The sequence below is a fragment of the Pleurodeles waltl genome, chromosome 6 (genome assembly GCF_031143425.1).
Source record: "Pleurodeles waltl isolate 20211129_DDA chromosome 6, aPleWal1.hap1.20221129, whole genome shotgun sequence".
In the NCBI taxonomy this organism is placed as follows: Eukaryota; Metazoa; Chordata; class Amphibia; order Caudata; family Salamandridae; genus Pleurodeles; species Pleurodeles waltl.
In genome coordinates, this window is record NC_090445.1 from 121512349 (window position 1) to 121538388 (window position 26040).

At 48.4% G+C, this 26040-nt stretch overlaps 1 protein-coding gene across 1 annotated transcript in view; it reads left to right on the forward strand.

The window, feature by feature from the left end:
- Window positions 1–262: 262 nt before the first annotated feature.
- The window catches only part of TBX21 (T-box transcription factor 21), a 111805-nt gene continuing 86027 nt past the window's right edge, over window positions 263–26040 (forward strand). The window contains exon 1 of the mRNA XM_069237505.1: window positions 263–4795. Coding sequence (XP_069093606.1) covers window positions 4254–4795 — 542 coding nt within the window. The 5' untranslated portion in view covers window positions 263–4253. The remainder of the gene's footprint in view (window positions 4796–26040) is intronic.

Genomic DNA, 26040 nt, shown 5'->3' on the forward strand with positions numbered 1-26040 from the left:
CTCTAATGTATAGCTCCGTTGCTGAGGCTAGGTACGCACTGTATAAATACTAGTGCACTCGACTCTGTTAATGTGGGTCGGGGTGGCCTCGAGCCCCTGGCCCGTGGGACAATATGCAGCGCAAGTGTGTCCCGGGCCCTCACGTTTCGCAGAGCGGCGGGCCGTGAGCACGAATATGCAAAACAAACCCCGCCCCCGAATCCTGCCATCCAATGATGAGCCGCAGAGCCGGCTCCCCTGTGCGCTGTCGAAGTTTTTCATTGCAGGATTGGAACGTGGTCGGTGCGAGCAGCAGAAGTGCATCTACCGGGCACCAGGGAGCGGGCACAAGAGTCCTGTCACCGGGGTCGGGCACCAAAGGCCTGGCACTAGAGCCTGCCTCTACTACCAAAGACCTAGCACTAGAGACCGGGCACTGGAGAGTCAAGCAGCAGAAGTGCCAACGACGGGGCACAGGGAGCGGGCACAAAAGACCTGTCACCGAGGAACGGGCACCAAAAACCTACCAAGGGAGAAGGGCACTGGAGAGCGGCAACTCCATGCAATTTGCTTCAGCCGGGGCACCGGGGACCGAGTACAGTGACTGAGCTAAAGGAATAGAGCTCCAGAGTCTGGACACCAGTGAGAAGAAACCACACCGTGACCGGGCACCAAGGTCTGGACAACGTGAACTTTACACCAGGCACCTGTAGCATCAGTGAGCACCCGCGGAGTGCTGGGCGCCCCTCTGTGGCCACCGAGTACCGGCCACTCCAGAGACCAGTGGCTCTCCGGGGAAAAGGAAAGAGGACGCTGCGCGTCGCCACCTGAGACTTGAAGATCCCCCGGGAATAAGTAGAGTTGAGGGGCGTGTGGGTAAAGCAAAGGGGAGCTCAGCTTGGGGCTGGTGTGAAGTCTGGCAACACAGAAACCGGGCATTGTATGGAACCAGTGGCCCCAATGTGGGCTCAAAGCATGGGGCAAGTGTGAACGAGGGCTTCGGTGGCGCCAGGGATCTGTCACCTCGGTGCCACAACCCTGGCAGTCTCCGGGGTGACGGTCATCTCAGGAAGACTGTCCGCTAGGGAGCACCAGCCGCGTGAAATGGTGCATGACTCGCCCACTCATTCTTTGGAATCATTCTGTCCAGCTAGCTCACTGAAGGCGATCATTCACCCACACACCCATTTTATTCACACATTCCCTCAGTCCCTCATCCGCGTACTCTCTCGGTTACGGCTTCAACCACCCACCCTCTTAACCATATAGCGGTCTAAAGGCCACGGGCGTACTTTTACGGGTTTCTTCTGCAGACATTCACCAGCCTCTCCACCCCCCGCACCCTACACCCTCCCACCCACCCCGGGGCTGAGGCCGTTCGAAGCATTTTACTTTGGGTAACTGGGTGCGCAGGGCAGCACACGACGGGGCACTAGGAGAAGAAATAAGTGGGGTAAGTGGGTGCAAACATGGCAAGGACATAGGACAGCGACCCCTCCCCGCTTCACACGACCACCCAGTGCCACCAGACCCCCTGCGCTCGGCACTACCCACTACTACAGGGCCTCCTGTGTCACAAGTACTCCCAGAGCTGCAAGGGTTCTAATCCTCAAAGAGTCACAAGTGAACTTTGTCAAGAGTACCCAGAAATATAAAGCGCCCAGTTCAACCAGTACTACAGTACTTGCTGAGTCTCGTGTTACCGGTTCTCCCAGAATTACCTTTCCCCAGAGTAACTAGTACCCCAGTACTTGCAGAGTATCAAGTGCCACCTGTACTCCTAGAAGTGCCTTTCCGAGAGTAACCAGTACCCCAGTACTTGCAGAGTCTCAAGTGTCACCCTTGCTCCCAGAAGCACCTTTTCCCCATTGTCACCAATATACCCAATACTTGTAGAGTTTCAAGTACCTGCAGGCCAACAGCACCCTAATATGTCACCCTAATACTGCCAGAGCCGCCTGTGTCCAGTACTGCATTATAAAAAGTACCTCAGTACTCCCACAGTGTCCAACACTTTAATGTGGCCAGTACCAAAGTACTTCTTGAGTCACAGCTTTCAGTGTAACAACTACATAAGTACTCCATTTTTTACGTGTGCCCTAGGGTCACCAGGATCCCAGTGCTCCCACTGTCAACAGTACCCTAATAGTCCCAAGGGTAATAGTCCCAGTGTGCCCATTACCCAGTACTTCTTAAGTTTCAGGTTTGACTGATACCTTAGCAGTTCCAGAGCTGGGGTTTAGTCAGTGCCCCAGTACTCTCAAAGCCTCGACTGTCACCAGTGCTCCAGCACACATCTCTAAACCAACCTTGAGTGGCGCGTAGTGCTTTAAAAAGCACAAAAAATACATCTATACATCGGTACTGCAAGACCCTTCAAGGTCATTAGCACCCCAGTGCACTTAGCGTGACCTTATTACACTGGTACCTCAATACTGCCAGAGCTCCCAGTACCACTTTTTCCAAAGTAACATGACAGTGGTCATTATTACTGTACCTTAGTACTCAAGGAGTGACTCAGTTACACCGACTTCCCAGAACTCCCAGAGCACTTAGTGTTGCTGTTGCCCTAGCGCTCACAGAGTTCACAATATCACAAGTATCCTGTACTCAAGGATTGTCCTAGTAACACTATTGCCTCAATACTCCCAGATTGTACAGTATCACTGGTACGCCAGTGCTTCAGTAGTGACCTAGTAACGCCTGTGCCTCAGTGCTCACAGAACACCCAGTGTCATTGGTATCCCATAACTCCCAGAGTGCACAGCATCACTGGCATGCCAGTCCTTCAGAAGTGGCCTAGTAACATCCGTGCCTCATTGCTTATACAGCACCTCGCATAACTGGTGTTTCAGTACTCCCAGGGCACCCAGAATCACTGGTGTGGCTGTACTCTCAGAGTGCCCAGTATCATCAGTACCCCAGTACTCAAGGACTGACCTAGTAACACCATTGCACCCAACCCTCCCAGAGTGCCCACTATCCCTGGTACCCCTTTACTTTAGGAGTGGTCTAGTAACAACAATGCCTCAACACTCATAGTGCACCTAATATACCTGTTGTTTTAGTACTCCAAGTACACCCCGTACTCGTAGAGAGCTCAGTATCACTGGTATCCCAGTATTCAAGGAGTGACTTAGTTACACCATTGTCACTGCACTTGCAGGGCGTCCAGTGTCACTGGTACTCCAGTGCTCCCAGAGTACCCAGTGTTGCTGGCGTCCTAAAACTATCAGAACGCCTATCATTATTAGTACTCCAGTACTTATAGAGTGACTTAGTTACATTGGTGCCCAAGCCTCACAGAGCCCCAGTGCCACTGGTGTCCCAGTGATCTCAGAGTGTCTACTATCACCTGAACTCTAATACTCCCAGAGTACCCAGTATTACCAGAGTGCCCAGTATCACTAATCCTCCAATACTCCCAAAGAGCCCATAATCACCTGTAGTCTAGTGCTCACAGGGTGTCCTCTATCACCAATACTCTAGTACTCACAGAGTGCCCATTATCACAGGCATCTTAGTACTCCCAGAGCAGCCACTATCACCAGTACTCTAGTACTCTGAAAATGCTGAATATTATCAGTACCCTAGTACTCCCATAGTGTCCATTATAACCAATACTCTAGTACACCCAGAGTGCCCATCATCACCAGTACTCCCAGCGTGTCCATTATTACCTGTAGTCTAGTATTCCCAGAGTGCCCATTATCATCAGTGCTCCAGTACTCCCAGAGGGCTCAGTATCGCAGGTAATATAGTACCCCAAGAGCGCCTAGTGTCACCAATACTTTTACATGTACTCTATGCTCCCAGAGTGCCCAGTGTCACTGATACTTTAGTAGTCCCAGTGTGCCCGGTATCACCAATACTCAAGTATTCCTAGAGTGCTGCACATAACATCTCACCCGCATCCTACTGGGGCTCCTCAAGACCCCTGCCCTCCAGAGTACTCACCTAAGCATCACCGGTACCCTCAGTGAGTCATGTGCCCCTGGCCACTCTCACTACCCCTACTGCATTCGCTCTAGAAAAATTTCTGGTGCCAACTACCCCTCGGCACCACCACTCTGCACACCCACTACCCGCTGGTACCCTTCATTGCCTCCTGCCCTCTCCGTGCCCCCATTTTTCTAGTACATGCTGCGCCCCAAGCCCGTGAGTCTCCAGGCGCCACCAAAACAACCAGTGCCTCTCTTTGTTTGTCTACCATCAGCCCTTGCGGTACTTCCTCACTCCAGCACCCACTCAGTGCCCATCGGTGCCAGACGCTCATGGGCGCCCTAGACCAGGGCTCTGCAGCCGGCAGTGCCAGTACCATGCTGGGCGCGGACTCACAGAGCTTCACCAAGGATCTTGCCAAGGAGCCCGAGGCGCTGGGCAAGGACCTGCCTGAACTAAAGATGGGTATTGCCGACCGCTTGTATTGCCCAGAGCCTGCCCCACCGGACTCCTGTGCCCTCAACTTTGCCTACACAGGGCAGGCAGGCTTTGGGATGGGAAGCCCAGGGCGCTTCCTCAGCCCGCTACCCCTCAACGGGTACCCGTACAGCCCCGTGCGACCACAGGCCACAGGCCCCAATGGCTACTCCATGCCCACCAGCGAGCTGTACCCGACTGGTGCCACCGAGCTATACCCAGCGGCGGGTGAGGGCTCCTATCCCAGCGCAGGACAGCACGGTTTCCACCGCGGAGCACTCTACCCAATGCCAGGATACCAGAGCGTGGGCAAGCTGCAGGTGGTACTCAACAACTACCCGCTCTGGGCAAAGTTTCACAAGCACCAGACAGAGATGATCATCACCAAGCAGGGCAGGTAGGGGGCAGCGGCGCATGCGCAAGGAAAGGTCGCTGGGGCATTCGGGGTTCTGGTGCACGAGCAGGTATTTCCACGGGATCTTAGTACATGAGGGATTGCGTGGGGTCTGGGGTGCCAATGGGCATTCAATTTCTGTTGTCCACGCTTCTGTGTTAGTGATTTTGGTCGCGTACGCACAGCATAGACACCTAATTTGCATTAACCAACATGGAGATTAGATGGACAGCTCATGCGCATAATAGCAGAGTATATGGGTATCGTACATGGGGTGCTAGTTTACACACAGGGCCGGCTATAAGGCGGTGCGACCGGTGCCACCGCACCGGGTGCGGACTTCCGGTGGGGCGCCGTGTTTTCAAGTATATTATGTAAAAGCACCTGCTGCAGCGTTCCTTTTCTCCAGCAATTTTGAGGCAACAATAAAAATACCAAAATAACTCTAGTGATTAATGTTCAGCCTGGAGAAAGATCAGTGTCTTGAGGGGCACTGTTAAAGGCAAACCGTGGCAGAGGTGGTCACTGGGGGGCACCAACAAACATTGTCGCACAGGGAACCACTAGCGCTGAAACTGGCCCTGCACGCATGCTGATAATTGGTGCATGAGGCTTAGGTGCGTGAGTCATTGTGCAGTTTGAGTATGTGGTTGTGAAATGTGCCTATCAGCTGCACTTGTGATAATTGTGGCACACAGTATTCCGTTCATTCTGTCTGGGATTTGTGGTGTACATTTACTCTACCTGGGCCTATCACCGAAAGCGAAATCTAGAGGTGATCCCTTAAAGGACTTTCACTGCACATGGGATCTGTAATGTCGCCGAACACGCGGCATGAACTGTGAGGTGTCTCGAGTAGGTCTGTTGGTGAACATGGGCTCTGGCTGTGCGATGTTTTCATGTGCATCTCAACGTGTGAAGGGGAGTAGTAGGCACATGCCCGCAATATGTCTTCAAGCTCTATTTGTAATGCGCCATTATTGAAAGACCACTTCGCAGCACGTAAAAAAAAACACTTCGTGATAGTGCGTGAGCGCGGATCGACAGGCGCTATCTGGGACCTGCCATTAGACGATGGATCTGAACCTGGCATAAGGAGACGGACTATACGGGGGCCTGCTCTCGGGAGTGAGACCACTGCAACGAGCCTGACACTGGTGCTCGCCGGATATTGGACGTGAAGTGACTACCAGGTGTCCTGTAGCCTGTAAGGGGTGAATCAAGCAGCTGTGCCATTTCTGTCACTCCACATAGCACTCAAGGCGCGAGATGACTTGTGTAAGCTGTCACTGCGCATGAGCTGCAACGGTCCTAACGTGGCCTGCGCCCACGTAGGGTCACACTTGGTAGCTGCGTGACCACGCACGGGGTCACTGACGTACCTGTCACTACGCTAGGCCTGCACAAAGGTTGCATCTTCAGTGATTGCCTTATGGCTACGTGTTTGTGTATCAGAGTCGGGCAAGCCAGCAGTTTAACAGGGCTAGCTGGTCCAGGAGGCCTGCTTGGCTCTCAGAGCCGGAGCACGAGTGGAGGCATCAAAATATTTGGTATGTAAATCATGCAACAAACGTCATGTTAAAAGGTGCTGAAGACTCTTGAAAATTCAAATCAGTTTTATAAAGCACATGGGTTACTGATTAGTATATTAATGTATGTATATGATAACTCACCTACTGCTGTACATTATAAGGGTATTGCATGTAGTTCCAGGACCATATAGAGGAACACAATTAGAGGCTGAACTCCTTTACAAGGTAGTTGGAACTCTGCGATAATTTGGAATATCCTTATAATGTATGACAGGGGGTATTTTATTCCATATAATACAAGGTAACACCATCAGCGTTCCCACAAATAGTTAAAATCCACATTGTGCTCTTTTATTTTGAAGAGATAGGATGTTTGCAGACATAAAGACCAAAATAATAACCTATAGTGCGAAATTAAATACAATAAAAAGCAGCTAATTATTTTTTCAATAATACATTAGAATCAGTTTAAGATGTCAGATATAAAATAACTACTGTACCTCAGACTGTGTAGAAACATGCAGAAATGTTCTGTCTTTCCTATATCAATATAAAGCCTGCAAAAAATAGCATGTTACCATTAACACATTTTTTTTTTTTTTTTGCTGATCAATGTTCATCTGGGAAAAAAGGACATAAGGAAAAGCCTGCTTTTGTTTTCACCGTTAAAAATTCAGTTTTAAGTGAACTGCCCTTTACTTTGGCTGCTGACTCTGGGGTCAGGCATTATGACACCAGAACTTGACCATAATAAATTATTAGAGTTGCTCAGGTATGTCATTTCTTTATTACAAGCGACTAGAGATGTCACAAATCTCCTGTAATAAGGTAATATGTAAGACTATATCGAGTGCCATTTATTAAAAGTGATACTATCTAAACACTTACTTAGAAACACCCATAGCACCTTCAGTGCCCTGGCAACAATTCCTTTAATGAACCAAGCAGCAAGTAACTGATCATGTGCTCCCTATAGATAGAGCACTGATAGTTTAGTAAACCAAACACAGTGGAGGTTTTTGCACAGCAGACATCTTTAATGGTTGGATTTCAAGGTGCTTTCAAATATGATGAAGGAGGCACAGTGAAATAAAGTTATTGCGGAGGATCTCACATTTTAATTAAGGGGGATTGTTTCTGCTTTCTCATTGTGCAATTCAGCCACTTAGATGGGTATAGCTTTCTCTCCCGTTTTACACCAAAGGTTAATGCTTGGTGTTTAATTCTTCGAGGAGCTACATCCGTGCAATGATAAACATTTATCGATATGACTTATGAAATTAAGTTGACAAGCAGCCTTTTTGAAACAAAAAATCACAAAGTTAACTTAAGGGCAGGCATAATAATCTATTTTAATGTTGGTCTCACTAACTAGCCCAGAAGTAGCAAAGACAGATTTCTTTGGAGAAGCCCAACAACTCAGCTGGGGCACATGGATTTGTAAAACAAAGGGCCTGAGAGGTGAACACAAGTGAAGCACAGAGCTGGGCTGCAGACGCACTCTCATGTAGAGCCCACACTCTGGCCCATATTTATACTTTTTTAGCACTGCATTTGCGCCACTTTTTGGCGCAAAAATGGCACAAACTTGCAAAATACAACACGCAAATGTGGCGCTAAAAAAGTATAAATAAGGGCCTCTGTGTTTTTGACTTTTCATACCCCATCGGGGTCATCAGTTCAGACGGCTGATTGTCATGTACCGGCAAATACTGTGAGAGTACTGGGAGGGCGACTGTATGATAAGTAATTAGCATAAGATTCTTCTGCATTCACTTTCACAGGACTCCCGACTCTTGATACAGGGAGGAGGGAGATGCTTTGAGCATTAAGTAAGAGAACATCAGTGGAAGCCACATAAAAGCTTGGCTTGTTTCGGGCTCGAGAGTTCACGAGGACTTGAAGCCGGGCCAGAGCCTTCTCAAACCTTCAGTGACTCACCCATCCGTACTGATTACTTATCATCCTGGGTGCATCTCTTCATAACTATGCCCGCCCCCTTTTCCAGGCCACTTGCTGAGTCATAATTGATCAAATTTATTTCCCCAAAAGGATCTGCATATAGTGTTAAGCATGGACAACTTGCTGTTATGTGTCTGTAAGTAGATACGGCCGTCTCGTGGACTTCTCGTGACTGCACACGTCGACCACTGCACTCCTTTATTTTTTTGTTTCAGATTTGTGCTGCATGGGCAACACAGGTTCATGCGTGATTGCGCTGTGCATTTCTTTTATTTGTATATTGTTCTCTATAGCGCGAACTCCACTGAGTCCAGCTGTGAGAATTGAGTATAGCGGAAGCCGAAAGACTGCATGTAACATTGTGCTTTCAGCAGTGGGAGAGGCAGTCATGCGGAGACGAGGGGATACAGGCAAACAGGAAGTCATTATGGGACCATGGCTGAGCAAAGACATGAACTTGTGTAGAAGAAACACGATAAAACAATCTCAGAGCACCTTGCAAAGTGTTTACAAATATGAGTACGTGAAGCATTGAGTGGAACACTTTGAGTGCTGTGCAAATCGTTTGCAAACATGACCGCGAGTGGCATTGAGTGGAAGAATTTCAAAGTGCTGTGCAAACCGTTTGCACATATGGGTAGCATTCAGTTGAACAGTTTCAGAACGCTGTACACAGCTTTTATACACATCATTATCAATAGCAGAGAGTGGAACAATTTTAGAGTGCTGTAAAATGGTATTTCCATAACAGCAGTAAAATTAACAACCTAATTCTTTAGTAGAATAAATACAGAGGCCACTACACATACGACAAAGAAATGACATTTTGAGGTCACATGCAAAATGTTTCTCAATAAGAATATTTTACAGAAAGTGTTTGAGGGTATAGAAAAAACATTCCAGGCTGTGGGGGCATTTCCCGAGAAATCTGCGCTGTGTGCACTTTTCCTTGAAGTGTGGAAAACATGCAGAAAGATTTATATTTTTAGATGACAGGTTGTGTGAACCGCCATACACGGATATTTTGTGAGAAAAGTAAATGGGGGAGTTGACGAGTAAGGCGTTTGTGGTACCTTGAGGTATATCTTGCAGATTGTTTATTTACATAGTTTTGTGATATGTAAACCAGATATTAAGGATGTTAGCACCACTGCAGAACACTGCAAGTAAAGTTCATAAAAACTCAGCCTCGATTTACATAGTGCCACAAGGCTGCAAGAGTACAGGAATCAAACAGAGTAGAGTTTAACACCAGCACATGGGCACAATAAGTTACACTACCTGTAGGGCAGTGGTTATTAACCTGTGGTCAGGGGGACTGGGGGTCCATTATGCACACCCAGTGGGTCCGCAGACTGTTTATAAAATTTAATAATATTAACTGATTAATAAACTGTATATAAACATAGATCTCAGAGACCGCCAGCAGGCCCTCACCCCAACGCTGGTTATACTCAGACCGACAACTTTTTGTTGGAAGAAGTTTTTATTTTATTTTACTTGTTAATAACATAACACACATTTTTATCATAAATCACTTCAATAAACTTTTCAAAGCAAATCTACCATAGCATAAATTAATTTGTACATTTCCATCTGTAACCATAAATCAATTGTGACAGGATCCCTCCTGTCCTTAACCTCCTTTGGACACACAGGTGAACTGTTCCTCACCTGTATCCATAGGGGGCGGGAACCCTGATTTCACCATTCCTTGCCCACATGCTCAGGTTCCACCCCCTCTCCAAACACCAATCTGTCAAGGGATGTAACGGGGCGGCCAGGAGCGGGAGCCCCGTGGCCACCCCAGTGATTTGGGCTCCCCATCCCCTAATCTGGTGTGTACATCCGCAGGTTGGTCCAGGACTTCAGGATCTTATCTCTGGTGTTATACCAGGGCCCCAGCCTTGGGGACCCCTCTGTTGCCTCAGGTTACTTTAGTACTTCTTCTCCAACCTAAAAAGAGGGAGAGGGTGGGTGGGTCAACACAAAAGCATCCGGTCGCACACTCCGTCGCGCCCACAAAGAAGGCCGAGCCTTTCTGGGGGGGGCGCTTATGTAGCCCCCCCACTGGCACGCGGCGGTTCTGACCAGATCAGCTAATGTAGCCACAACGTTTTTCTCTCCATGAGCTACTTCCGCCCCCACACCTTGCAAAGTGTGAGGGCGGAAGTACCTGGCCAGCCCGACGCACAACTAGTGCGGAGGGTCCGGCCCAAGGCGGCCCGACCTCTAAGGGGCCGCGCTCCCCCCATAATGGGGGGCGGGGGGCGCTTTTCCAAAGTAGCCAAAGGTAAAACTGAAAATTAGTAAATTTGAAATTGAAGATTCAAAATTAAGTTGGTACCCTCAAATTGATTTGTGGCAACAGTGAAGGTTCATCAAACAAGATAGTACGGACACTAGAATTTAGAAAAGTTCCAACCTTCCCATTAAAACTAAACATTTTATTGTTTTTATATTTGTTTCTGAATGAAATAAAATGCTGTGGTGTAACAAATGACCCCGCAGGCCCCGTGGTACAGAGGGCCACCAAGCTCCAGGGGGCTCCATCAGCACAGTACACTATGCATGGGCCCCTCTCCCCTGGAACCTGAGTGGTTCCAGGGGGGAGGGACCACCCAACAAGTACTTTGCAGGGGGCCCCCTTCAGTTTCGTTACGCCACTGATAAAATGTATCATCATATGTTAATTTGCTTGATGGGTGATTGTTTCCATATGTTTTTTTATTGTTTTGCGGTCAGAATTGTTGAAATTGCTTAAGCCGGGGCCCCCAGATTTCAATAGTGACTCAGTGTGGGTCGCGGGATTCTAAAAACGATTCAGCGGGCATCCCTGGATTCCAGTAATGATTAATTGGGGGTCCTCAGAACTCAAAAGGTTAAGAACCACTCCTTTAAGGGGTCTAAACAATAGGGTGGTGGCTCACATACAGTCACTTGGGCTACTGCATATAAATCGGTCACTAACACACTAAAGCATACCTGTAAAAGTTACTATACTGCTACTCTGGGCAATATGTATCCAGTAACGTTTTGCAGTATTCATATATCATGTTCCCATGTTAGGCAGTAAGTAATAAACATGAACAGCAGGTGCAGTGTATTGGAACCTGCAAAAAGAGAAACATCTGAGTTATAAAGGGGGAGCTCTGATTATACTGCAGCTTTGCTGAACACAGATGTTTCAAGAGCTGATATTGAGTTGGGTGATAATGAACACATTACTTACCAGTAATCTTCATTAATATCCAGTTAATCAATATTTGGAGATGCAAAATCCTCCTCCATACTATCCCCATACCGGAGGAAAATATACTGGTGTGTTCTCCTACAAATGTGGGTATTTCCCCAAAACGAAGAACTGTTTCCATTAGCATCAAACTATAACTCAGGCTCTTAAATATTTAAACGTTTTTTACTATTTTGCCACGTTGTCCATACGTCACATATATTTGGAAATACAAATGTTTGTTATTTGCCTGCTCGCCTTCCCCGTAATGTCAGCCTGTCTCTGCTAGTGCCTGCAAGTCACCCTACTGCTCTGTGTATACTTCTGTTAGTCTGACTGTCTCTACACTAGTGTCTGTCTGTGAGTCACTCCACTACTGTCTGCCTGTCTCTACACTAGTGTCTGTCTGTCAGTCACTCCACTACTGTCTGCCTGTCTCTACACTAGTGTCTGTTTGTCAGTCATTCCACTACTGTCTGCTTGTCAGTCTCCGAATGTGCATGTCTCTACACTAGTGTCTGTCTGTCAGTCACTCTATTACTGTCGACCTGTCAGTTTCTTAGTCTGCATGTCTCTCCACGAGTGCCTTTCTGCCTGGCTCTCTATCAGTCTACATTACTCTACTCTAGTGTCTGTCTGGCTGTTAGTGTGCTAGTCTGCCTGCCACTCCACTGGAGGCTGCCTGTCTCTTAGCTAATCTGTGTGCCTCTTCACTTTTGGCTCTCTACATGTCACTCTGTTAGTATTTGCCAGGCCCTGAATTAGTCGGTCTGTCTTTCCATATTTGTCTCTTTGCCTCTCACTTTATTAGTATACCTATAACTCCACTAATGTCTGTCTGTCTGTCTCTCCACCAGTGTTTGGCTGCCTGCCACTCCACTAGTTTCTTCCTATCAGTTTACTAGTCTGCCTGCTTCTCAACCTATGTATGTCCACCTTTTAGGGTGGTAGTCTGCCTGCTTCTCCAGTAGTGGTTGTCTGTCTGTGCCTCCACCATGAATTATGTAACTACCACTCCACTTGTATGGTGTCAGTTTCATGGGATGTCCGCCTATCATATTCATGTGTAAATTGTGCCTGTATGTGCACGGTTTGTGACTTCTTCGTGGCCTTGTGTGATCTGTGCCTGTAACTGAACACCCGCCCAATACGCCTGTAGCTACCTTCTTGCAATGTCTGCCTGCACTCAAGTGGCGTCTGCCTGTAACTGCACCGTGCGCTCTCTGCCTGTTTCAGTGCTCTCAGCCACTCACCGCATTGACTGCAGTTACACGTCCACTCCTTGCGTGTTATTAAAGGCTGAAATTTGAGATTGTAGCTACACTTATAGTTTGCTTGTCTACATTGTGTTTTATGGTACCCGAACAGTCTTTGTACATTGTTTAGATGTTGTAGGGTATAAAGGTATATCTTGGTTTAGATTTTTTTTTTGCTTTCGACTTGCAAGGGCTAAAGGCTATAATTTATGTGATCGCCTTTCCCTGAGCACATGCAGAATGAAAGAGGCTTCTTGGCGCTGAGCTGAATACAGCCAGAGAGCAGGCAAGAGCCAGATGTACGGGAGACCTTCTTTCTGGACACTCGGGGATTGATCCGCAAGCATGTTTTTAAATCCAATAACTACCGTTAGTTTTCCGTCTTTGAGGGACTCACAGAACGACATGGAACCCCATGCAATTCATAGATCTGCATGGTCACCTTTGCTGCTGTGCACTTCCTCTGCATTGCAGTATCACCTTTTTCACCGCGTTTGTCTGATTTTCTGCTGGGAAAACACCTTCCCTTTACGCCCACAGAATATGAGGGGTTTCTGTGATTGTAAGCCCAATGTGCACACTTAGACCAGCCTTCTTGAGCGCTACGCGTAGGTGCGCGTTTTGTTGGCGAAAAACCACTGGAAAGATGTGGATCGCCACAAAACGACAACATTATGGGTGTTCACTGCCTGCCTAAAGGCCACGCGTTTCCACTCCTTCTTCGCGTAAACACAACACTGCAGAAAACCCACTGTACGGCCAGGCGCAGGTGTACATGTTGTGAAACTCGCAGTGGGCATCTCTCGTGCACCTAAACAGAGCAGGGCCAGGAGATATGTTGTCTATGAAAGTTCAGTAGCCACTTGTAGATAGAAACAGGAAGTGGGGGGTCGATTGTTTTTGTTGGTCTGCCTTCCCCCATCCCCCTCCCCGCCCCACGCCCTCGCATTCCACCATCAATTCAGGCCACAATACCGATTCATTTTTACGACAAACTTTGGAATATATATTACTGCAGTTATTTAAACAAAAAATAGAAAATTAAAGTTGTGCATTAAAATTAGGTGGTTAGGATTGCCCTAGCGTTACAATTACAATAAAAAAAAAATCTTGGCCTGACCGGTTATGGTGTGACTAGATGGTACGTTGATGGCAGCTGGGACTCTGGGGGCCTGGGCAATATTTAGGGACAAGGCCGGAGGCTTTACTCACTAAAATGCCACTTGCAAAGGGCCTGCGGGCAGTGTGGCAAAGCCTTGCCGCAGTTTTGGAAATTGATTACTCCTCCCTTTTTAGAACCTGATTAAAAGCTCTTTGTTCTAATTGTCTTTTCTTAGCAAGACCCTCAGTGCGCTTAGATGCCCACGCCGGGGTGTTGCAGCGCTATACAAAACATATGCTCATGAATGTTTCCCTGAACTTTAAGTTTTGACGAGAGAAGAAGCCTAGTGCCGCGATTAATATTTTGGGAACCGATACCAATGGTCGTAGTTTTTTTTTACATATACAATTGAAAAATATGGCCCTCAATCTTCCAGCCGGAACGTTCGTGTGTACTTTCATCTCAGTCGACAGCAGACGGGCACCTGTGTGTCCTCATGTTGTGTCACCAGTCTCGGGGCCGCCGGTTACCCTACACTGAGGCAAGTAAGAAGCTGTTCGCGTTTATCTCCTAAAAAAGTGGTTATGTTTTTCTGGTGAAAGCGGTCTTCCCCGTGCCATAATCGAATACCAAATGTGTGATATAGAACGTAATTTACGATTCCCGGAATCTGTCCCCTTAAACAAAAAATAATTTCCCACATTTCATAGAAGTTCGACAACGTGCTAGCCTGGTGTCGCGTTGTAGACTATATTTTGTTTCTTTTTACCCTTGTGCAAAATGTAATCTAGAGAAAATATCCCGAATGTTCCAGACAAGGGTTCCGACCAGGGCCTAAAGGCACCTACCTCTGCAGCAAACACTATACAGAAAAACGCGCCTCCTCACAGAGCCCCCAAGGACTGCTGGCAATCACTTTAGAGATAATCAAATTTACCACGACAGCCACCGGGGCAGTTAACTCAGCACTGAGTGAACAGTTATATCTACCCATGCAGCGCCCAGAGGCAAACCGCTCTGCAATGAACACATACAGTACTGGGGTGCTCTCTTGTGCAGGGAGTTTGCCTGCCCAGTTGTCATTTCTTCTGAAGGAAGGTGTGTTGTACAGTAAAGGGTGTAACGTGCAGGAACACATGCCTCCACCAGGACTGACCTCTAGTGCAGATATCATTGCTCTTTGTCTAGAAATGCTCTGGTGCAGTTTCACCACCGACCGCCGTGCACTAGCTCTGAAGTGTTATCCTGTGCGGAGGCCGTGCTGTGCGCCGAGAAGGGCTCGTCCTCTGTAGGGGCTTGTGCCGGACCTGTGGTGCGCCCTCGTGCAGTAGCCTTGCACCAGTCCCGATATGATCTGCCTTACAAGGGGCCTGTGCTGAAAAGGACTTCTCTGCGAGACGCAGGAAGGGCCCTTGTGCAGTGACGTGTGTCGGTCCTGAGTTTGCCTTGCGTGTAGGGGCCTGTGCTGTGTGCTGACAAGAGCCCATGTGTTAGGGACGTGTTTGTCCTGAGTTGGCTTCACGTGCAGGAGCCTGTGCTGAGAAGGGGCCTTGTGCAGTGACATGTGGCGGTCCTGAGGTGGCCTCACGTGCAGGGACCTGTGCTGTGTGCTGAGAAGGGGCCTTGTGCAGTGACATGTGCCGGTTCTGAGGTGGCCTCACGTGCAGGGGCCTGTGCTGTGTGATGAGAAGGGGCCTTGTGCAGTGTTGTGTTGGTTCTGAGGTGGCCTCACGTGCAGGGGCCTGTGCTGTGGGCTGAGAAGGGGCCTTGTGCAGTGACATGTGCCGGTTCTGAGGTGGCCTCACGTGCAGGGGCCTGTGCTGTGTGATGAGAAGGGGCCTTGTGCAGTGTTGTGTTGGTTCTGAGGAGGCCTCACGTGCAGGGGCCTGTGCTGTGTGCTGACAAGGGGCTTTGTGCAGTGTTGTGTTGGTTCTGAGGAGGCCTCACGTGCAGGGGCCTGTGCTGTGTGCTGAGAAGGAGCCTTGTGCAGTGTTGTGTTGGTTCTGAGGAGGCCTCACGTGCAGGGGCCTGTGCTGTGTGCTGAGAAGGAGCCTTGTGCAGTGATGTGTCGGTTCTGAGGTGGCCTCACGGCAGCTGCATGTGCTGTGCGCAGAAGGGGCCCTTGTGCAGTGACGTGCCAGTCCTGAGGTGGCCTTACGTGCAGGGGCCTTTGTTGTGTACTGAAAAGGGCCTTTGTTCCGTGACATTTGCCAGTCATGAGGTGGCCTCGCGTGCAGGGGGCTGCACTTTGTGCTGAGGGGCTCTTGGTTGGAACATGTGCCAGTCCTAAGATGGCCTCGCGTGCAGGGACCTGTGCTGTGTGTTGAGAAGGGCTCTTGTGCTTTGACGTGTCGGTCCTAAGGTGGCCCCTCGTGAAGGGACCTGTGATGTGTGCTGATAAGGGGCCTTGTGCAGTGACGTGTCGGTCCTGACGTGGCCTCACGTGCAGGGACCTGTGCTGTGTGTTGAGAAGGGCTCTTGGCTGTAACTAATGTCGGTCCAGAGGTGGCCTCACTTCTAGGGGGGCCTGTGCTGTGTGCTGTTAAGGGCTCTTGGCTGTAACATATGCGGTCCTGAGGTGGCCTCACGTGCAGCTGCATGTGCTGTGCGCAGAAGGGGCCTTGTGCAGTGACGTGCCAGTCCTGAGGTGGTCTTACGTGCAGAGGCCTTTGTTATGTGCTGAAAAGGACCTTTGTCCAGTGACATTTGCCAGTCATGAGGTGGCCTCGCGTGCAGGGGGCTGCACTTTGTGCTGAGAGGGGCTCTTGGTTGGAACATGTGCCAGTCCTTAGGTGGCCTCACATGCAGGGCCTTTCTTATGTGCTGAAAAGGGCCCTTGTGCAGTAACATGTGCCAGTCCTTAGGTGGCCTCACGTGCATAGGCCTTTGCTGTGTGCTGAAAAGGGCTCTTGTGCAGTGGCATGTTCCTTTCACGAGGGGGCCTCACGTGCAGGGGCCTGCACTTTGTGCGGAGAGGGGCTCTTGGCTGTAACATGCCTGTCCTGACGTGGCTACACGTGCGGGGGCTGTGCTGTGTGCCGAGAAGGGCTCCTCTTCTGGGGCTCGTGGCAGCTCTGAGATTGCTCCTGTCCAGAGAAGTTAGTTGTGTGCTGAGAAGAGATTCTCTGCGCAGATATGTGGCAGTCCTGAGGCAGGGCCTGTGCAGGGACATGTGAAAACCCTGAGACGACTTTAATGCAGAGACGTGCTAACCATGAGGTGGCTCCTGTGCCATGACGAGCTAATAAGAGCTTTATGCTTTAATGCAGTGACATGTGCCAGCCATGAGATGGCTTCTGGGCAGTGACGTGTGCCAGCCACGAGAGGGCTCCTTGCAATGACGTGCTAGCCATGAGATGGCTTCCTGTGGAGTGACGTGCTTATAAGAGGCTTCACTACAGTGATGTACCAGACCCCGGGAGGCTTCACTGCAGTGACACGTGCTAGCCATGAGATGGCTCCTGTGCAATGACGTGCTAGCCATGGGATGGCTTCTGTGGAGTGACGTGCTGATAAGAGTCTTCACTGCAGTGACGTGCCGGACCCCAGGAGGCTTTACTGCAGTGACACGTGCCAGCCATGAGATGGCTTCCATACGGTGAAGTGTGCCAGCCATGACATGGCTCCTATGTGGTGACACGTGCCAGCCGTGAGATGGCTCCTGTGTAATGAAATGTGTTAGCCATGAGATGGCTTCTGAGGAGTGACGTGCTGATAAGAGGCTTCACAGCAGTGACATGTGTCAGACCCCAGGGAGCTTCACTGCAGTGACACGCACCAGCTATGAGATGGCTCATATGCGGTACCCTGTGCCAGCTACAAGATGGCTGCTATGTGGTGGCATGTGCCAGCCGTGAAATGGCTCCTGTGGATTGACATTTGCTGATAGGAGGCTTTACTGCAGTGACGTGCTAGTCCTCAGAAGGCTTTAATACAGTGACATGTGCCAGCCATGAGATGGCTCCTGTGCCGTGACGTGTGCCAGTCATGAGATGGCTCCATGCAATGACATGTGCCAGCCATGATATAGCTCCTGTGGAGTGATGTGTGCTGATAAGAGGCTTTACTGGAGTGACATGGGCTAGTCCTCAGTTCGAGGCCCTCCTCCACCCGCAGGCTCGTCTCTGCACCTCATCCCTGGTGGTCTAGTGTCCATCACGAGTAACTATTTTGCTTTTTTAGGGGTGAGCGCAAAGCGCTCCATCCCTCTTTTAATCTCTCTTTAGGGGAATTTTAACCATGCCCATGTTTCGTCAGTCACTTTCATTGGCTCGTGCACTTGCCTTTTAAAATCCGCCTGTTTTCATTCATGAAAGGCATGCATATGTCATGCCTTTTCCGGTGTTGAGCCCTCCTCGAGAGCACCGGTAAAGTACTGGAAACATACGAGGCTCCATGTTTTCCGTATGGTTTCTGGACTACTTTTTCTCTTTATTTCGCAGCCCGATCGCACTCGTTTTTTTTTTTTATTTAATGTGGCAAGAAAAGTCTGGTTAGGAGTTTACAATGCTAATAACTCTAACTCGACGTAATGTTAGACTTGTTGCATTGCACATGCTTGTTTTCCTTCTCTCTGTCGCTCTTTCACTCTTTCATTTCCTGCCTTTCTCTTATATCATTTGCCTTTTTTTTCTTCACTCTGTCGCTCTTTCACTTTAGCATTTTCTGCCTTTTTCTTATATCACCCCTCGTTTTTCCCTAGTGCTTTATCCTTTCTCCGCTCTTTCTCTGCTTTCCCCCTGCAAAGCACCTTTCCCACCCTCCTACCTCCCAGCTGACTGTTCCCCCCACCCTCTTCCCTTCTCAATGGCAGCCGCAGTGCAGCCACACCAATGGCATGCCAAAGGCAAGCCTGTCTGTGCCATTCAGTGCCAGGAACCTTGGTGGCTTCGGTTGAGGTCCCACCCCCAGCGCCTTGAGACCCTCACGGATGAGTAGCCACGCTTTATAAGCATTGATTGACTGATTGAGTCCTCAGGTGGCTTTAATGCAGTGACACGTGGCAGCCATGAGAAGGCTCTGTGCAATGACATGTGCTAGCCATGAGATGGCTCCCGTGGAGAGACGTGCTTATAAGAGGTTGTACTGCAGTGACACGTGCCAGCCCCCAGGAGGCTTCACTGCAGTTACAAGTGCTGTGCCAGCCATGGGATGGCTCCTAAGTGGTGACATGTGCAAGCCACTAGGGGCGTAGCTTTGGTGAAAGGGGGAGGGGTGTTACACCTCCTTAACAAATACATCTTGTGATAAATAGTTGTGTACGGGGGACTTTTAGTCGGGTATGATGAGATGTCTGTTGGATTTCACCAAGAATTTCACACACACAAAAAACACACACACACTCTTTCCCTCGCTGTGTTTGGGAATACTTCAATAATTCTGATTAATACACAAACAAATGTGCTTTCTCTCACTTAGTGGCCTTACCAATCTACATTCCTCTCCCTTTACCTTGCCCCTAAGCCCCTCTTATGGGCAATGGTAGTGGTATCATTTATTTCAGCAATATGTGCCAGCGGGATCGTCGGGAAATCTGAAGCTCACACCCTCCCAATCTTACTGACTCCTGTGGGTGATGTGTGCCAGCCATGAGATGGCCCCTGTGCCGTGACATGTGCCAGCCATGAAATGGCTCCTGTGCGGAGACGTTTGCCAGCCATGAAATGGCTCCTGTGGGTGACGTGTGCCAGCAACGAGATGACCATGTGGGTGATGTGTGCCAGCCATGAGATGGCCCCTGTGCCGTGACATGTGCCAGCCATGAAATGGCTCCTGTGCGTAGACGTTTGCCAGCCATGAAATGGCTCCTGTGGGTGGCGTGTGCCAGCCACGAGATGACCCTGCGGGTGATGTGTGCCAGCCATGAGATGGCTCATGTGAACTGACGTGCAAAGACGCTTCACTGCAGTGGGCCAACAGGAGGCTTCACTACGCGTGCCACACAGTCCCGAGGTGGCCTCCTTTGCAGGTCCTTCTTCCACTTCCTAAGCGGACATTTGCAGAGTCTCGCGCCTGGTCTCGAACTAGCTTCACTTGAAGGAACTGGGTTCTTCCAAAAGAAGGGGGCGAAGCGGGCGCGGAAGCATGAGGCAAATCATCTTTGGTTTTGGTTTCCTCAAAGTTTCCTTCGTCATTTCACGCTTTTATTTCCAGTCATCGTTCTCCCTCTCTCGAGCTCTCTGTTTTTCTTTCACTTTCTAGAAGGCTTTTTTCGGTTAGGCTGGAGAACGCCTACTCCCGGGTGATCAGCAGGTGTCGTTAGAGAAGCGCCAATCTGCAAAAATAAAACCCCATAAAAGATCACAGAGTGAATGAACTACCCTCTTAATCAAACACTTATAGTCGCAGAAAGTGCACGACCCTCGGTACCACAACCCCTGTCCAGCACACTGTATCACAAACAACATACACAAGCCCTGAAAACATAAATGCTCATAGAAAGTGCACACTATCTGTATTCACCGGATAAATACCACACTCATAGCATCAGCACACCCGTATAATGCAACTAAGATCACATTCACTCCAAGAACACCACCTGTTCACCAAACATCACACTCACAGCATGTATACAACCCCTCTGTTTACCAAACACTTATCACACTCACAGGGAGGGCACGCACCTCCCCCTCTCACCAAACAAATACTACACTCACTGCATGTGTACAACCCCAAACACTAATCACACAAAGAGGGCGTGCATATCCCCTTTCGCCAAACAAACATCACACTCGCAGCATCTGTGCAACCCCTCTATACCAGACACTTATCACACTCATAGGAAGTGCACCGCCCCTTTCACCAAACAAACACCACACTCACAGCATGTGTACAACCCCTCTATGCCAAACACTTATCACACTCCTAGGGAGTGCACCGCCCCTTTCACCAAACAAACACCACACTCACAGCATGTGTACAACCCCTCTATACCAGACACTTATCACACTCATAGGAAGTGCACCGCCCCTTTCACCAAACAAACACCACACTCACAGCATGTGTACAACCCCTCTATGCCAAACACTTATCACACTCATAGGAAGTGCACCGCCCCTTTCACCAAACAAACACCACACTCACAGCATGTGTACAACCCCTCTATGCCAAACACTTATCACACTCCTAGGAAGTGCACCGCCCCTTTCACCAAACAAACACAACACTCACAGCATGTGTACAACCCCTCTATGCCAAACACTTATCACACTCCTAGGAAGTGCACCGCCCCTTTCACCAAACAAACACCACACTCACAGCATGTGTACAACCCCTCTATACCAGACACTTATCACACTCCTAGGAAGTGCACCACCCCTTTCACCAAACAAACACCACACTCACAGCATGTGTACAACCCCTCTATGCCAAACACTTATCACACTCATAGGAAGTGCACCGCCCCTTTCACCAAACAAACACCACACTCACAGCATGTGTACAACCCCTCTATGCCAAACACTTATCACACTCCTAGGAAGTGCACCGCCCCTTTCACCAAACAAACACAACACTCACAGCATGTGTACAACCCCTCTATGCCAAACACTTATCACACTCCTAGGGAGTGCACCGCCCCTTTCACCAAACAAACACCACACTCACAGCATGTGTACAACCCCTCTATACCAGACACTTATCACACTCATAGGAAGTGCACCGCCCCTTTCACCAAACAAACACCACACTCACAGCATGTGTACAACCCCTCTATGCCAAACACTTATCACACTCCTAGGAAGTGCACCGCCCCTTTCACCAAACAAACACAACACTCACAGCATGTGTACAACCCCTCTATGCCAAACACTTATCACACTCCTAGGGAGTGCACCGCCCCTTTCACCAAACAAACACCACACTCACAGCATGTGTACAACCCCTCTATACCAGACACTTATCACACTCCTAGGAAGTGCACCGCCCCTTTCACCAAACAAACACCACACTCACAGCATGTGTACAACCCCTCTATGCCAAACACTTATCACACTCCTAGGAAGTGCACCGCCCCTTTCACCAAACAAACACCACACTCACAGCATGTGTACAACCCCTCTATGCCAAACACTTATCGCACTCATAGGAAGTGCACCGCCCCTTTCACCAAACAAACACCACACTCACAGCATGTGTACAACCCCTCTATACCAGACACTTATCACACTCATAGGAAGTGCACCGCCCCTTTCACCAAACAAACACCACACTCACAGCATGTGTACAACCCCTCTATGCCAAACACTTATCACACTCCTAGGAAGTGCACCGCCCCTTTCACCAAACAAACACCACACTCACAGCATGTGTACAACCCCTCTATACCAGACACTTATCACACTCACAGGGAGTGCACTTCCTTTTCACCAAACATCACACTCGTAGACTGTGTACAACCCGTCGTTACCAAACACTTATCCCACTCACAGGGAGAGCACCTCCACTTTTTCACAAACCAGATATCACACTCACCACCAAATGCACTGTCCCCTTCGTTGAGCGAGCAGATTCAGAGCAAGTGTACTGTCCATTCACCAGAACCTCAAAGTCCACTACTCTCTTCACCAAACGAGCATTAGAGCACGCTGATTACCCCGTCAGCAAACACTTATCACACTCATACCAAGAACCGATCCCCTCGTCACCATTTTACACTAACAGCAAGTGCTGCACCTTTTCATCACATACATATCACACTCACAGTTGTGCATTAGCAATGCACCACTTATCACACTCACTGGTGTGGCACAGCTTCATCAATTAAAGGTCACAGCAAGTGCATTGACTCCTCGCCGTCTCTGATGAGGTTACAAGCTGACAACAACTCTACAGCCTTTACTTCCGACTTGGAGCTTTCTCCCACAAGAACAGGGTCAGGCAGAGTAATCAGGCAGCGCCCCATGAGCTGGTCTGACAGGTCCGTGTGTGAGCCCTTGTTTGGCTGCTTGTGGGTTCTTGGTATGATCTGCTGGCCAGGTTTTGCTGGCGATTTCCCTGAGATTAAATCTTATTGCCCACAGCAAGCTCAAATCCAAGCAGTCCTCCATACATTGCAAAACACTCGTCCAGCATGTCTTTACAACTTCAAAATGGCTCCAGTTTGCAGCATCAACCATCTGTTAGGAATCTAATTCGCCAATGGAGGCCTCTTTCATTGGTGCCCTAGTTTCTGTCACCGTTCGTCTCTGCATTAGAATGAGGACTTTTGGTTTCAACCTTTGGTGAACTCCCTGATCCCGCACGACAGTGCCACGTAGTGCCCGGAGCTGTGCACGGGGAAGTGCATTCACCTTTCCACGAGGTCCAGGCCGTACTGCTGGAAGATGCCACCTATGGTGACCTTCTCTGCCTCTGCACCCCTGCGGCTCAGTGCTCTGGATTTGCTCGTTTATTGCTTTTCTTTGGGACTTTCAAGGACAAGCGGGTATGGTGCTCCAGGTATGTCCAACTCTGCGCATAATTTCTTGTTTCTTTGGCCTGCATTTGGGGTTCCCACTGAACAGTGAATTTCTGCTTGGTGTCTTGCTATGGCAGATTCAGACAGTGGGATCCTGGGTTTCTTGTGCATCTCAGCCCCCAGTATATCTAGTTAGCTATATATAGATAATTTTTTTTTGGACCTACGGTAGGAGCCTGCTCCGCGTGAGCCCCCAGTGTAACTGGACAGTGGGTCTGCAGCTCTGAAGCACAATTTAAAAAAGTACACCCAATCGGACACCAAACCCCACCGCACACGGCCAAGGGCTGAGCGCTGCATGGGGTTGGGTGGAAGCAGGGGGTTTGGCGGCAGGGCCTGGTCGTGCGCGGCGGTGGTTGTATTAACATACGATAATTAAATATTACGTTCCTTCGAAAATAGATAATTAGTGATGGTGTGTAGGGGTAAGAGAGCTTCTCTAGAGAGGGCTTTGATGAAGGATGAGTATAAGTCATCATTTCCATGGGAGATGGCTACGAGGGAGTTCAGGTAGGTGAGGATGTCAGCAAACGTTGGGAGAGAGGAGGGTGAAGGAACATCACTGTGTGGTTTTACGTGAGGGCGTAGATGATTGAGGGAAAGGAATCTTGGTGCTGTTGGATCTTATGAATATTTTGAAGAGGTTGATGGCCATGCACTTGTCAATGGAGTGTGGGACAGGGGGGCCAGGAAGATGGCTGATGCAATGCTTGTCTTAAAGAGCATTCTGCATCTCTCTGCTCATTTATTGTAAATACATATATGGCTGCCTTCCGTATATGGTACTTTTATGTATGTCTGTTCATTCCTTCTGCTGGTCATCTACAAATAGCAGTGCATGTTGAGTGTTGCCCTAAGCGTGCTCTAGGTGTGTCATTCAGAGTAGCCTGTGGTCCTTCAGACATCTTTGCAGGCTTCAAGTGCATACTTTCTGGTATGTAAGCATAATATTTCATGTCAGATAAGCTCAATACGCCACTACTGTACAGGAGGTTTGGTTTAACAGCCATATTAAATAAAATAGAGCCTAATAGTAGTAGGAGGGTGGTCTCAGGTCTGGCAGCTTGAACTTTATGGTGCAAGATTCCCATGGGACTTTGTATTGGAGACATTTCGTGGCTTTAGTGAAGCTCCCAGAGGGACTGCATTTTATTCTCAAATAGGATTATTGGATTGTGCATTAAAATATCACCTCATTAATTTTAGAATGGTATTGTTTGGTGCTTGTATTGTTTTGTTTCTGAAAACTATGATTATGGTCTTTGTTTTGTTTCTTGTCAGGATCCGTAGTTAACAAAAGTTCAATAAATAATTTTAAAAAACGTTTGGTCACATTTCTAGATTAAAAAAGGATTAAGGAAAAACAAACATTCGTATAGTTAAAACATGTTCAAATTGATGAAGGGGAGGAAAAGTAGCAAGAAACATTCGTACAATAAAATGATTGATGAGTGAACTGGGGAAATAAGAGAGTTAGAATGAAAAAACAAAGAAAAAATATACTAAATCGTTTTGATCTATAGTCATATTCAATTTGAATACATAAGAGTAGATATATTCTTAATTATAATTCTAAGGAATGAGTACCGCTCAAGTTCACTTGATGTCGGGTATGGTGTACAATATGTGAAAAACAGCAATAAAATTATATAAAATGTCGTGGGGGCACAATTAGGGTAGCAAACTGGGAAATGGCAATGAAGTATATTTTCTAATTTTAATTTATAAATGGAAAGCCATCAAAAAAGTTGAGTCACTTTTCTCCTTAGAAGGGTTTTTAGAAGTATGGGGATTGGTGAATTAACCAAGAAGTTTACTTGCTCTTTAGCGGAGCAGCTATACTTCTAAGACTTCCTACAGGTGTTGGACAACCTTTGTTGAGGAACATGAAGCTATGAGGCCAGCGCAGATAAGTGGAGTCATGCAGCCTCCACCCTGGGCATTTTTCCTTCCTTACAGTAGAAGACCTTCATCCCACGCGGTCATATAGGGGCGATTCTGGTGTAGAAGCAGTTCACCTTCACACGTTTTGTTAAATAAACAGTTTATTGGAGAGCAGGCACGACATACATCTCTTCTACATCTCCTCCACCACCTGTCACCACCCACTCCACCGCCTCCCTCCGTTCCATAATCCCATGTCCCGAATTCTACCGTAACTAGGATGCCACATCCGGCATTGTGGGGCCATCACAAAAGCAGGGCGCTGATGTCACTGAATTACATTTTGCTTTTACGTTGTTTCCTTCCATTACTGGAATTCTACTTTCTTCTATTGTCAGCACCATTGGACAAAGTTATATTGTCCTACGTGGTATATGACTGAATTACAAAGAATGGTATTGAGATTGTGGATGTTGTCTTTTAGTGATGTAGATGTGTGTTCTTCATGGCTCATCTTTGCCATCCTTTGCGTGTCTACAAGACACTCTTGGCCCCCTTACATGAACCTCAGTGGAAGGCTCAACACTATTTTTACTATGCGTTAGTCCAACTCCTCGGTTCTGTCTTCTGCTTTGGGGGCTGAAAGTACTTGTCTCTCCAAGACCCAGTCTATCCGAATATTACAATGACAGTGTGCCTTCTGGTTGCCAGCAGCAAGGGAGCACCCCGACCCTGTTTTATTGGGATGTATTCAGTGCTTAATTTAAGCTAGTGTTTGCCAGTGGGGGCCACTCTCACTTATTTTTGGGGGACCCGCACTTAT